This window comes from Cebus imitator, unplaced genomic scaffold (genome assembly GCF_001604975.1).
Source record: "Cebus imitator isolate Cc_AM_T3 unplaced genomic scaffold, Cebus_imitator-1.0 Scaffold256, whole genome shotgun sequence".
Lineage (NCBI taxonomy): Eukaryota > Metazoa > Chordata > Mammalia > Primates > Cebidae > Cebus > Cebus imitator.
The window spans coordinates 818,893-832,590 of record NW_016107571.1 but is presented as its reverse complement, the minus strand read 5'-3'; the positions used below and the strand labels follow the sequence as shown (position 1 = coordinate 832,590).

At 49.0% G+C, this 13,698-nt stretch overlaps 1 protein-coding gene across 4 annotated transcripts; it reads left to right on the top strand.

Annotated features, from left to right (window-relative positions):
• The first annotated feature begins 7,747 nt into the window (after positions 1 to 7,747).
• On the top strand, positions 7,748 to 11,351 carry PSRC1 (proline and serine rich coiled-coil 1). 4 transcript variants are annotated; one of them, XM_017499239.2, is made up of 8 exons: positions 7,748 to 7,854; positions 8,171 to 8,227; positions 8,319 to 8,376; positions 8,843 to 9,284; positions 9,658 to 9,772; positions 9,863 to 10,132; positions 10,419 to 10,512; positions 10,750 to 11,351. In XM_017499239.2, the coding sequence occupies exons 2-8, from the start codon at positions 8,209 to 8,211 to the stop codon at positions 10,751 to 10,753; spliced, it is 1,002 nt and encodes a 333-aa protein (XP_017354728.1). In that variant the 5' UTR covers positions 7,748 to 7,854; positions 8,171 to 8,208; the 3' UTR covers positions 10,754 to 11,351. The 4 variants fall into 4 exon arrangements, with proteins under 4 accessions (XP_017354728.1, XP_017354729.1, XP_037584047.1 ...); XM_017499240.2 differs by having other exon boundaries at positions 7,757 to 7,854; positions 8,176 to 8,227; XM_017499241.2 differs by having other exon boundaries at positions 7,776 to 7,843.
• Positions 11,352 to 13,698: the final 2,347 nt, after the last annotated feature.

Here is a 13,698-nt window from a genome sequence, read left to right as displayed (position 1 = left end):
AGAGCTTCTGCTTTTCCTCTTAGAAGTCAGCCCCCGGCCGGGCATGGTGACTCACACTTGTAATCAGCACTTTGGGAGGCCGAGGTGGGCGGATCACGAGGTCAGGAGATCAAGACCATCTGGGCCAACATGGTGAAACCCTGTCTCTACTAAAAATACAAAAAAATTAGCTGGGCGTGACGGCACATGCCTGTAATCCCAGCTACTTGGGAGGCTGAGGCAGGAGAATTGCTTGAACCCAGGGGGCGGAGATTGCAGTGAGCCGTGATCGCGCCACTGCACTACAGCCTGGGTGACAGTGTGAGATTCCGTCTTAAAAAAAAAAAAAAGCATCCATTTAAAGGATCTCAGGCTAGATTACTGAATTATGAGAGGCCACATGGAGGACAACCAAGCATCCCAGCTGAGAGCCAGCACCATGGCCCTGGACACGTGTCGCCACCTTGGACCCTACAGCCCCAGTTAAGCCCAATCAACACCTTGTAGAGTAGAGACAAGTCATCCCTGCAGAGCCCTGCCCAAATTGTAAAATCATGAGCAAATCAATAGTGGCTGTTGTTGCAAGCCACTAAATTTCGAAATGGTTTGTTACTCATAGATTACTGAAACAGCCATCTATGCAGCAGGCACGGAACTATCTGTGCTTTATCTCTTTTAATCTTCATTTTACAAATGAGGAAGTCGAAGCTCATAAGTTGTCCCAAGTCATGCAGCTGGTAAGCAGCAGAGCTAGGATTTGAAGTAGGTCTGTTTGACTCCAAGACTTTCTGTCTTCTCTCATCTCTTTCATCCAGTGAGCCCCACTGTAGAGGGTCTGGGTTGGAATCATGCATTTAAGAATGAAAATATTTCCAGGAGGCAATAAATTTTTTGAGGAGGTTGGGGAAATGATTTGGCTGAGCAGAATGTGAAGGACCTTTTTGTTCAGACCAAAGGTCTATTTTCAGTTGAGGTAAAGTATTCCAGTCCTCAACCGGAGTTTCACAAGAATTAAGCCTCCATGCCATAAGGCATTCTTTGAATCATAAATTATTTCTATGCAATTAGAATGTTACTAATTATATACTGTCCCTTTGAAAATTGAGGAAATAGTCATGCAAGTCATCTTCAGGGTACCCCTGCTTGACAATGTCGTGGGAGGGACCAGAGTCCAGTGCCAGCCAGCCATGAACACGATGGCAAAGAGGCCTCCCTCCAGTGGAAGCAGGACCTAGGTCAGGAAAGAGTGAAACACCCCCAGTTACAATGCCCTAGGGATAAGTCAGAACTTTGGCCTCAGACCATGGCCCCATGCCTCTGCTGTTCCCTGGATTACTCAAGGGCCATCCCTTAAAGATGATATATTCCCACGCTTCATGATGAAGAAATAAAATTACACTGCCCAAGACCTTCAGCCACATTCTGCATTGAGGGAGAAGCATGCTGGAGTCCTTATTCTCATTTATGCATCTGACACTTAAGGAGCACTTCTGAGTTCAGGCCTACTCTGTGACTGGGAGATGTGGAATTTCTTCATTAATTCATTATTTATCCAAAATCTGAAACACTTGTTGCTACACATTATTTTGGGGTTGAGGTGAGGAAAGCAAATATCAAATGTTTCCCAGATTACTGGTTGGGTGAAGAATTTTTGTGTCTGAAAGCTATATTTTCTAACTTTGCTGTCTTTCTAATGGAGGTGAAAGTATTTCCGTTGCTTTTTTTTTTTTTCCTGGTACTGTAACAGCTTTCAAAATGATAATTTGGAGTTTCCTTAGGAGAAATTACCTTCCAGTTTGCTCAAACTTCCTCCTCTGCTCATCTAAAGATGAATGAAGTATATAGTTTCTCCACTGCCCACTGCTCCTAGGGGAAGAAAGAATGCAGTTAGTTAACAGCTTCTTCCCCTCTGATCTCCACTTTGCTACTTTCCTAGAGAGACAGAAGCCCTGCTGGCTCTGATCTTCCCACACTCCATGCACCCTAAGTCCTGCAAGGAACAGGCATTCCATCTTCAGTAGCAGTGAGCGGCAATCCTCTTCTCTCTGCTCTTCCTCACATAAACTTGCAAGTTCTGTGTCTTCCCACCCTAAATTCTAAGATTGTCAATGAAAATAGTTAAATTCTGTAAAATATTTGAAGAGATTTCTTCTGAGCCAAATATAAGTGACCAAGGTCCCCTGCCACAGCCCCAGAAGATCCTGACAACATGTGCCCAAGGTGGCTGGGCTACAGCTTTCAAACATTTCAGGGAGACATAAGACATCAATCAATACATGTAAGATGTACATTGGTTCAGTCCGAAACACGAGGCAACTTGAAGCAGGGGTGGAGGAGCTTCCAGGTCATAGGCAGATTGAAAGGTTTTTGTTAAAATGGGCACTCTGAATGAAGAGACCCTCCCCATAGCCTCACACCAAACAGGTTTTGTGTGAGCAACATGGCTGTTTATTCTCCCAGGTGCAGGCAGGCTGAGTCCAAAAAGAGAGTCAGCAGAGGGCGGTGGGATAAGAGTTGGTTTTATAGGTTTGGCGCAGGTGATGGAAAGTTACAGAAGTTACAGTTTGGGGAGGTTTTTGCAAGCTGGGAGGGGGTCGTAGGGTCTGGAATCAAGAGGTTGACCAAGGTTGGTTACAAAGTCCAATTGCCTTATCAGTTGAGGTGGAAATAAGAAACAATAGAATAATGTCTTAATCCAGCAGTGGTTGATCATTCTTCCCCTTTTTGTGGTTTTCCAGGTACTTCAGACTTTCTAGTTCCAGGAACTCATTAGGAGTGTCCTTGCAGGTCACAGAGGTTACCATGGCGTCATCAGTCAGCCTAAGAGACCTCACAATTTTCTGATTGGCAATTGGTTAAAGAGTTATTATCCAAGACCTGGAACCAATAGAAAGGAATGTCTGGGTTGAGATAAAAGGTTATGGAGACCAAGGTTTTATTATGCAGGCGAAGCCTCCAGGTAGCAGGCTGCAGAGCTCTTAGCAGACCTAAAAAGGTGTCAGACTCCTAGTTCTCCCCTGGATCAGGGAAAAGACCTGGAAAGGAACAGGGATTCTCTACAGAATGTAGATGTTCCCCACAAGAGACAGCTCTGCAGAACAATTTCAAAATATGTCAAAGAAATATATTTTGGTGAGAGCTTAGTTATGAGGACGAAAAAGGCATAAGAATGATAAAACGGACTTTGGGGACTCAGGGAAAAGGGTGGGGTGGGGTAAGGGATAAAAGACTACATATTGGGTGCAATGTACACTGCTTGGGTGATGGGTGCACCAAAATCTCAGAAATCACTGCAAGAGAACTTATTCATGTAACCAAACACCACCTGTTCCTCAAAGACCTATTGAAAAATACATATATTGCATTGGTAAACGCTCATGGACATTGCCCATAACCTGATCCCAAAGGACAGGAGTTAATTAGAGCAGATCAGCAAATTTGCAGCATCTTTTAAAATAAATTTTGTGCTTCATTTGCTTCTAAAAAAAAAAAAGAAAGAAATATATTTTTGGGGTAAAATACTTCAGTTTCTTTCAGGGCCTGCTGTCTGTCATGTGTTACTATACTAGAGTAGGGCTGGAATTTGATGACTTATTGTCAGAGACGTTTGGACCAGAGCAATTCCATCTGGAATAGGGGCTGGGTAAAATAAGGCTGAGACCTACTGGGCTGCATTCCCAGACAGTTAGGAATTCTAAGTAACGGCTGGGCACAGTGGCTCACGTCTATAATCCCAGCACTTTGGGAGGCCGAGGCAGATGGATCACAAGGTCAAGAGATCAAAACCATCCTGGTCAACAAGGTGAGACCCCTGTCTCTACTAAAAATACAAAAATTAGCTGGGCGTGGTGGCGCATGTCTGTGGTCCCAGCTATTCGGGAGGCTGAGGCAGGAGAACTGATTGAACCCAGGAGGCGGAAGTTGTGGTGAGCCGAGATCGCGCCATTGCACTCCAACCTGGGTAACAAGAGTGAAACTCTGTCTCAAAAAAAAAAAAAGGAATTCTAAGTAACAAGATGACATAGGAGATCAGCACAGGATACAAATCACAAAGACTCTGCTGATGAAACGGGTTGCAGTAAAGAAGCTGGCCAAAACCCATCAAAACCAAGATGGCGATGAGAGTGACCTCTGTTCATCCTCACTGCTGCGCTCCGACTAGAGCCATCATGATTTACAAATGCCATGGCAACATCCAGAAGTTACCCTATCTGGTCTAAAAAGAGGAGGCATGAATAATCCACCCCTTGTTTAGCATATGATAAAGAAATAACCATAAAAATGGGCAACCAGCAGCCCTCAGGACTGCTCTGCCTAGGGAATAGCCATTCTTTATTTTCTTAATAAACTTACTTTCACTTTATGGACTCACCTTGAGTTCTTTCTTGTGTGAGATCCAAGAACCCTCTTTTGGGGTCTGGATCTGGACCCCTTTCTAGTAACATTATTGCTACAAAAAGTCTATTTCTGGCCGTGTGTGGTGGCTCATGCCTGTAATCCCAGCATTTTGGGAGGCCAAGGCAGCCGCATCACTTGAGATCAGGGTTTCCAGACCAGCCTAGCCAACATGGTGAAACCCCATTTTTACTAAACATACAAAAATCAGCCGGGCGTGGTGGCACACACCTGTAATCCCAGCTACTCGGGAGACTGAGAGAGGAGAAACACTTGAATTCAGCAGAATCACTTGAACCCAGAAGGCAGAGGTTGCAGTGAGGAGAGGCTGAGGCAGGAGAATCCCCTCAACCGGGGAGGTGGAGGTTGCAAGGTTGCAGTGAGCTGAGATTGCACCCCTGCACTCCAGCCTGCTGGGCAACAAAGTCTGTTTCCTTAAGTTAAGATCTCTATTGTTGTTGTTGTTGTTTTTTTAAGACAGAGTCTTGCTCTGACGCCCAGGCTGGAGTGCAGTGGCATGATCTCAGCTCACTGCAGCCTTGCAACCTCTACCTCTTAGGTTCAAGGGATTCTCCTGTCTCACCCTCCCAAGTAACTGGTATTACAGGTGACTGCCACCACGCCCAGCTAATTTTTTTGTATTTTTAGTAGAAATAGGGTTTTGCCATGTTGGCCAGGCTAGTCCAAAGTCCTGACCTCAGATGATCTGCCCGCCTTGGCCTCCCAAAGTGCTGTGCTGGGATTACAGGCGTGACCTGCCTGGCAAGATCTCTGTTTTAATGTTAATGTTGGTCAGCTGTGCCTGAATCCCAGCGTGAGGAGAGTATAATGAGGCATGTCCAACCCCCACTCTCCATTATGGCCTGAACTAGTTTTCCAGGCTAAATCTGGAATGCCGTTGGCAGAGAGAAGGGATCCATTCAGTTGGTTGAGGAGCTTAGAATTTTGTTTTTGGTTTCTAGCTCCTTGGCTTCTGGTGATATTTATTACAGTGACACGTCGCTCCAGCAGATCTCACCACCTCAACATCTCAGCCAAAAACTAAAAAGTAAACAACAAAGCCTATAAATGGCCAAAATAATGGGCATGAACTCTGGGGACTAAAGCTCAGGCTCTGTTTACTGGCAAGCCCCTCAACCACTCTCTTAGGGCTTTTTCACTTTAAATATTCAGAACCTTCGTAGGAAGCTCAGTTTGTTACTGGAAAGGGGTTTTGATTCATTCAGACCCCAAGTGAGGATTCTTGAATCTCTTGCAAGAAAGGATTCAGGGCAGGTCCAAAGAGTAAAGTGAAAGTGAATTTATTAAGAAAGTAAAGGAAGCCAGGCACGGTGGCTCACGCCTGTAATCCCCAGCACTTTGGGAGGCTGAGGCAGGCAGATCACTAGGTCAGGAGTTGGGGACCAGCCTGACCAACATGGTGAAACCTGTCTCTACTAAAAATACAAAATTAGCCGATTGTAGTTGCACACGCCTGTAATCCCAGCTACTCAGGAGACTGAGGCAGGAGAATCGCTAGAACCTAGGAGGTGGAGGTTATAGTGAGCAGAGATGGTGCCACTGCACTCCAGTCTGGGCAACAGAGCAAGACTGAAAAAAAAAAGGGAGGAGTGGGGGAAGTAAAGGAATTAAAGAATGAGCAGCCCTAAGGGCTGCTGGTAGGCTGTTTTTATGGTTATTTCTTGATTATATGCTAAACAAGGGGTGGATTATTTATAGGTTTTCTGGGCAAGGAGAATGATTTCCTGGAACCGAAGGCTTCTCTTCCTTTTATACCATGTAGATGTTGCCATAGCATTTTTGTAAACCTTCATGGCGCCAGGCAGGAGTGTCTTTTAGCATGCTAATGAATTATAACTAGCATATCATAAGTGGTGAGGATGAGCAGCGTTCACTTTCTTTACCATCTTGGTTTCTGGCAGATTTTGGCTGGCTTCTTAACTGCACACTGTTTTATTAGAGGGGTCTTTGTGACCTGTATCTTGTGTGGACCTGCTATCTCACTGTTACCAGAAAGGGGTCAGGATCAAGAGCCCAAGAGAGGGTTCTTGGCCCTTGCACAAGAAATAATTCAGGGTAAGTCCATAAAGTGAAGGTAAGTTTATTAAGAAAGAAAATAATATCTACTCCCTAGGCAGAGTAGCCCCGAGGGCTGCTGGTTGCCCATTTTTATGGTTGTTTCTTGATTATATGCTAAATAAGGGATGGTTTATTCATGCCTTCTCTTTTTAGACTTTATAGGGTAATATCCAGACGCTGTCATGGCATTTGTAAACTGCGATGGCGCCAGTAGGAGCGCAGCAGTGAGAATGACCAGGGGTCACTCATCGCCATCTTGGTTTTGGTGGGTTTTAGTCAGCTTCTTTACTGCAACCCGTTTCATCAGCAGAGACTTTGTGACCTGTATCTTGTGCCAACCTCCTATCTTATCCTGTGACTTAGAATGCCTAACCTCCTGGGAATGCAGCCCAGTAGGTCTCAGTAGAGTAGCTCTGGTTCGCAGCCTCTGACAAGTTCACTGGTGGCACAGGCCCCTTTTAGCAACAACAGAGACAACACTCCTAACAAGTTGGCTTAAGCATTTTACAAACACAGCTTTTATTTCAGAGGGGGCTACTTACAAACGTCCCTTCCAAATCCCCTAAGGGCACACAGTAGAAAACGCCTTCATGATTATCCTAACATCATAACTGCGAGGACCACCAACCTCTTTTCACGAAAAGAGGGCAGATATATACTCAAGGCAGACTCTCTAAAGCGAAACTGGGGTTATGAGGTCCGTTAAACTTGGGTTGAATTTGAACCCAAGCCTGCCTGGGTGAAAAGCCCGTTGCCTCCTTTGCACCTCGGCTGCGTCAGGTTCTTAAAGAGGCGATGGAGGATGTACTTCTTAGAGAACCTCAATATGTCTACGATGTAAGTGTTTAGGTGCTTCCTTAACTTGGAAAAACCACAACTGAGGACCCCCCCCACCGCGGCGCCTGCATATTGAGTGCGTCCAGGAAAACGAATTTCCTCCCGCGGAGCGTCGGTTTAAGCAGCACAATCGCTCTGGCGACTGGAGGCTCCGTGGCCCGGCAGCAGGAGGGGGCGGGGCGCGAGGGCCACGCTCGTGGGTCCGCTTTTTCCCTCCCAGCCAGCCGCGCTCTGCTCCCATCTGCCAGCGGGAAAGAGCGTCTCCAGGCACGCCAGCACGCGCACTCCCGGCCTCAACCCTAGGCTCCGCCTCAGCCTCCCGGATTGGAGTCTTCTGGGAACGGTTCTCCTCCGGCCCCCACCGGCGGACTTCCTGCCAGCAGCTCCACAGCCCCGCCCCCTGAAGATCCACCAATCACGGTGCGTGTGTGGCCTGAGTGGGTGGGGCCTGAGAGATTCGAAAGGAGCCCCGCCCCCTCGGAGCAGATTCCCGGGGCTAGGTTATTGGGGGAAGACGTGTGGAAGACAAGGCGGCGCGGGAAGTGGAAACAGGGTGGGCTGGAGGTGTGCTTTGCGTGTGGTGTCAGGGAAGTGGAAACGTGGCTTGGTGGGTGAAGAACCCTGAGGATAGTGGCGGGGAGGAAGATGGGGCGTTCAGAACCCCCCAGTGAGGAGAGACCAGGATGAGGGGCGGCTCCAGGGCAATCTGGGCAGTGGGAGGAGCCCTCCGAACTTTTCCCGGAGATAGCAGGGGTAGTTACGCGGCAGGTGCCACTCCTGGGCGCTTGCTTTGCCTTCAGCATGACGCGCCCCTGGCCTGAATATAGCTGCAATCCCTGGGCAGGATGGATACCTCAGGAAAGGTATGTTTTCTCTCCAGCTCAGGTCTAAGTGGACTCTCGCTCCTGCTGGCTGGACATGGAGGATTTGGAGGAAGGTAAGGAAAGGAGGGAGGGAGGAATGAGACCCAGCAATGGAAAGCTGCATCAGGGACCCATGACTGGCCTTCATTCTTCTTTCCCCTTCAGATGTAAAATTTATTGTGGATGAGACCTTGGACTTTGGGGGGCTGTCACCATCCGACAGGTACCAGCCTCTGTATCCCACTTACTTTCCTCTAACAGCACCTCTTTGTCTCGAATCCCTCACTGCTGAATTATTGACCTCTGGGACTTGGGTTGGTAATTTAGCAAGGTTTTGTGCACTCAGGGCTGCTGGGTGGCTGGTTGACTCGGGCCCCTATGACACTATTGGTAGTGGGGAGAGAAGCGGGAAGCTGGAGTTCGATTTCAGGGTGTTAAGAAGAAGGGTAAGTGGATTTGCTGCATCTCCATCCTGGCATCATTTCTGATGTCAGTAAATGCTAAAGGCCTATTAGGCCCCATGGAACCAGGTATCTCATCACCCAGAGGCCACATCTCACAGCCGGCGCGGACATCAGGGCATGGGGTTCTGTCCCTGGCTCCGTTGTGGGGCTTTTGCCCAGTCTCCCTTGCATAGTCTTCTGTTGTCTTTTGCATGGGCATGATGCCTGGTTTGTTTCCTGTCTCAGCCGTGAGGAGGAAGACGTAACAGTGTTGGTGACTCCAGAGAAACCACTTCGACGGGGCCTCTCCCACCGAAGTGACCCAAATGCAGTGGCTCCTGCTCCCCAGGATGTGAGGTTCAGCCTAGGCCCCCTCAGCCCAGAGAAGCTGGAGGAGATCCTCGATGAGGCCAACCGGCTGGCCTCCCAGCTGGAGCGGTGTGCCCTGCAGGAGCGGGAGAGCGCGGGCGAGGGCCTGGGGCCTCGCCGAGTGAAGCCCAGTCCTCGGCGGGAGACCTTTGTGCTCAAGGACAGTCCTGTCCGAGACCTGCTGCCCACTGTGAACTCTTTGGCTCGGAGCACCCCCTCCCCAAGCAGCCTGACGCCTCGACTCCGGAGCAGTGATAGGAAGGGGTCAGTCAGGGCTCTTCGGGCAACGCCTGGAAAGAGGCCCTCCAACATGAAGAGGGTGAGTTGAGAGGACTGAGTTGGAGGTGTGCCCCAGACATAGCGCATGCCATGATGCAGGCAGAGAGTGGTTTCCTTATTGGTAAAACGGGGATAGTATTTCTTCATCTAGAATTGTTGGAATTAAATGAGAATCATAAACAAAGAGAACAAAAACTCATACCATAGTGTCTGAGTATAGGCTCTGTAATGTTTATAATAAACTCTGTAAATGGTATTGGCAATAGTGAGGGTGACGGTGATGTTAGCAGCAAACATCTACCCTTCCTTACTGGGATCTAAACAACGTTCCGCCTCTAGTTCTTAATTCCTTCAGCCACAGAACAAATATTTTCTCCACTCTAGTCTTTTTTTCCTCTCTCTTTGTGTTTCAGGAGTCACCCACTTGCAGTCTGTTCCCTGCATCGAAAAGCCCAGCATCTTCTCCTCTTACCCGATCGACGCCCCCAGTCCGAGGGAAGGCTGGGCCCAGTGGGAGAGCAGCAGCCAGTGAGGAGACCTGAGCAGCCAAGTTGCGGGTGAGTGGGAGTGGGGAGTTTGTGGGACTGACTCTGAAATTTCTCTACTCCTCTCCACCAGGTCCACCTACCACCATCAGACCCGTCCTGGCCCCACAGCCTTCTACCAGTAACTCTCAACGCCTGCCCCGGCCACAGGGAGCAGCTGCTAAATCTTCCAGTCAACTGCCCATTCCCTCGGCCATCCCCAGGCCTGCCAGCCGAATGCCACTCACCAGCCGGAGTGTACCACCTGGCAGAGGTGCCCTACCTCCGGATTCTCTGTCAACTCGGAAAGGGCTTCCAAGACCAAGTGCCGCAGGACACAGAGTGAAGGAAGGTGGACACAAGGGTAAGAGATCAGAAAGAGGAATACCTGCCCTTGCCCGGCATGTCCTCACTCTCCCAGAGCTGGCAACAGTGACTACTTTTGCCATCCTCATTGCAATTCAATTGGAAGATGGGGAGGCTGAGTTACAGAGAGGATATGGGGCTGGACAGAGTCTAAGTGTTAGTTTCCAAATACATCATGGTTGAGGGGAGAGCACTAATCCCATACTCACTCCCTTCATCCAGTATTTCTTTTGAGGTCAGTTAAACTTGCTGCTAATTCATTTCCTTTGTTAACTGCCATGAAGTTCCTGTTTCCCAGCGACTAAATCTTCCCGTCATGGGTGCCACTCGCAGCAATGTGCAGCCCCCCAGGAAAGTGGCAGTCCCAGGACTTACCAGGTCAGTCTGGTCCTCCCTTGTCCGTCCTGTCTCCCTACCCCACCATCATCTGGGATTCTAAACTGTTATGCACATTAGCCCTGAATTTTGCGTGGAAAGATAGAGGAGGGGAGCGGGGGGCAGGGGAAGCGGGGGGTCCCATTTCTTCCCACCCTGAGGAGCTTGAACTCTCCTGGGTGACAAATGGGCTTGAGGAAAGATGGCATTTTAAAGCAGTTCTTCCTTCTATCTCTTTAGATAAAGAGGTCAGGACAGCAAGCAAGACTTCAGTAGCAAACCACTACAATCAGTACCTGGACTCGCCTCTACCCAGCCGACCCTGACTCCAGCAGATACTGGCCCAGGGACAGGAGGAGGAAGAGATGCCACCAGGGCTGGTCCCCCAGGAGTAGAGACCATGGGAAATGGGGTGGATTAGGATTGAGCTGGAGAAGACTTAAACTCTCTGGGTTGAAAGAAGATTAGGGGAACAGAGGTCACCTTCCAGCAGTGAAATGAACAAACAGAAATGAGAGGTACAGGCAAGTGGTTTGTCTTTATCCACCCCCACTGTGTGGTCAGCCCCACAGAATTTGATCTTCTTCCCAGGCATTGGTTCACTGGACATTTCCATGTGAGTGGTCTCTGTAGCTAACCTTCCTGCTCTCTGAGGAGCTGTCTTCCTGAATCTCATTCTCTACTGGACTCTGGCCTGCTTGGAGAGGCGGCAGCAGGCACCTGGTCTTCAGAGATTGTTCCCTGTGAATTCCGTGACTCCTAATAGGCCAGTTTGTGATAAGCTTACTCTATCAGTCTTCATTTTTCTAAAATAAAGTGAACGTATTTTTACATTCTCTGTATATCTGGAAGTCGATCCTGCTCCGATTTCTTTTTTTAGACAGTCTCGCTCTGTCACCCAGGCTGAAATGCAGTGGCGCAATCTTGGCTCACTGCAACCTCCACCTCCTGGGTTCAAGCAATTCTCCTGCCTCAGCCTCCTGAGTAGCTGAGATTACAGGTGCCCACCACCACGCCCGGCTAATTTTTTGTATTTTTAGTAAAGACAGGGTTTCACCATGTTGGCCAGGCTGGTCTCAAACTCTTGACCTCAGGTGATCCACCCACGTCCACCTTCTAGAGTGCTGAGATTACAGGTGTGAGCCACTGCGCCCAGCCCCTGCTCCAATTTCTAACAAGTTTGGAGTAAATCTCCATAATACCAGGGAGGGGGCCAGGATGAGCCTCCTAGGCAGGGGCCTGAATAGGCCCCAAGGCCTTGAGATTCCGGCTCATCAGGCTATGACTACTCCCCTTGTTGGCATTAGACAAGGACAGGCTGCCTTTCCCCAGGTCTCTTGTATCATTGGAAGGTCCAGATGAAAGTTAAGTGTAGCTAATTCACAGTATGTGAGGCTATTAAGCTAGGCTAGGTAGATTCTTTATTTAAACTTGAATGTCCTTTACTGGCAAAGGAATGGGGCCTCCTAGAAACACAACAGCTTCTTTTTTGTCTTCTTTTTTTTTTTTCAAGGCAGAGTCTCACTCTGTTGCCCAGGCTGGAGTTCAGTGGCATGATCTCAGCTCCCTGCAACCTCCGCCTCCCAGGTTCAAACAATTCTGCCTCAGCCTCCTGAGTAGCTGGGACCACAGGTGCGTGCCACCATGCCTGGCTTATTTTTTGTATTTTTAGTAGAGACAGGGTTTCACCATGTTGGCCAGGCTCGTCTCGAACTCTTGACCTCAGATGATCCACCCACTTCGGCCTCCCAAAGTGCTGGGATCATAGGCGTGAGCCACCATGCCCGGCCCACACCACCTTCTTATTTGCTCTCCTTGTGAGACATGAAGGCCCTTTAGTGGTGTTCATCTCCCCCAGTCACCTCAGCCAGAGCAGCTGGAACACCTTGTCATGCTCCAACTCACATCACGGGTTGCCTGCGCTCTCCTCATCTCCCCTGTTAGACTGGCGAGCATTAGGATCTGGAAACCTCTGCCGTGCTCTAGTGTTGTGACTTGTGTGTAGCACTGGTCACAGAGCATTTGGTTTATTTATTAGAAAATATTTGAGTGCAAGATGGTGAGTGTTTGCTGAAGGAATGACAAAGACATGTTTAACACATTTGGCGTAGGGCTTCCCTTTTTTTTGCAGCCTTTAACTCTGGTAATCAGAACCAATTCAATTCCTTCTGAGTTTTGAGGAAACTTCCCTTCTCGAAAGCCAGGCCAAGACTCGAGAAAAGCAGAAGGTTAAGTGGGCAAAGAGAAGTGGGACTGCCAGCTGGTGCCCCACCCATGCCTATATAGCCATAAATGCCTGGCTGAGGCACCAAAGTGTCCTTGCCCTGTCCCTGGAGCCAGGGGCCCGCCACTGCTTTCTCCCTTTTGTGTCTGATCCCAAAGTTCACCTATCGCATTTGCCAACTTCAGTGACAGTGCCTGGACACTTTTCCCTGAGCTCTGCAGCAACTCCTGCAGCTCTGCATTCCCGGGATTGGTGGGAGGGAAGGGGTATGCAGACAGACGCGGAGTATTGGGCTCTGGAGGAATTTGGTGTAAGGCAAGGAACTTCAGATGTGCTTCCCAGCTGTGTCCTGCACTGGTGTCTAGTGAGGAGGGCCTATTTGTGGCTCCTGGCCCACAGTAGAAGCACTGGAAGGTCAGCAGGCTTAGGTACACACCTGGGCGAAGCCGGAAGGTGACGCGTTTGTGTGCGTTGTGTGAGCCACGTCCTGGATGGGTCGTTAGGGGCAAAACAAGCTGCAGACCATGTGTTGTTGCCACCTGGTGGCTGGAGAGGGCAAGGCATGTCCTGTTTGCCCTCTTGGTCAGCCTTGAGTTTTGTCCCTACCCCACTCCCTCCCATGCCAAACCTGCTTCAGCAGCACTTTCAGTAGTCAGGGAGGAGCCCCTCCTGCCACGGCCGCCCTTCTTGTTCAGCCACCTGCCTGTCTCCTTCCGTTTGGGCCTGGCTCTCTACTTTTTCTGTCTATGCACTCTTCCACCGCACCCAGTAGCAACAATACCAAAAGCCAGTGTTTACCGGCCTCTTACTATGTACTGTGAACTGTTCCAAGCACTACATGTGTTAACTCACTTAATCCACATAAAAGCTCAATTAGGTAGATGCTTTTATCATCATCCTCATTTTGCAGGCAGAGAAACTTAAGGCGTAGAAAGATTAAGTCACTCAGTCTGGTTCCAGGGTTT

What these genes read in the sequence shown, in the direction of transcription:
- PSRC1 (XM_017499239.2), top strand. An exon ending in GGGCTGTCACCATCCGACAG is followed by an intron (nt 8,377 to 8,842) that starts GTACCAGCCTCT and finishes TTCCTGTCTCAG; the next exon opens with CCGTGAGGAGGAAGACGTAA. An exon ending in CAGTGGGAGAGCAGCAGCCA is followed by an intron (nt 9,773 to 9,862) that starts GTGAGGAGACCT and finishes CCTCTCCACCAG; the next exon opens with GTCCACCTACCACCATCAGA.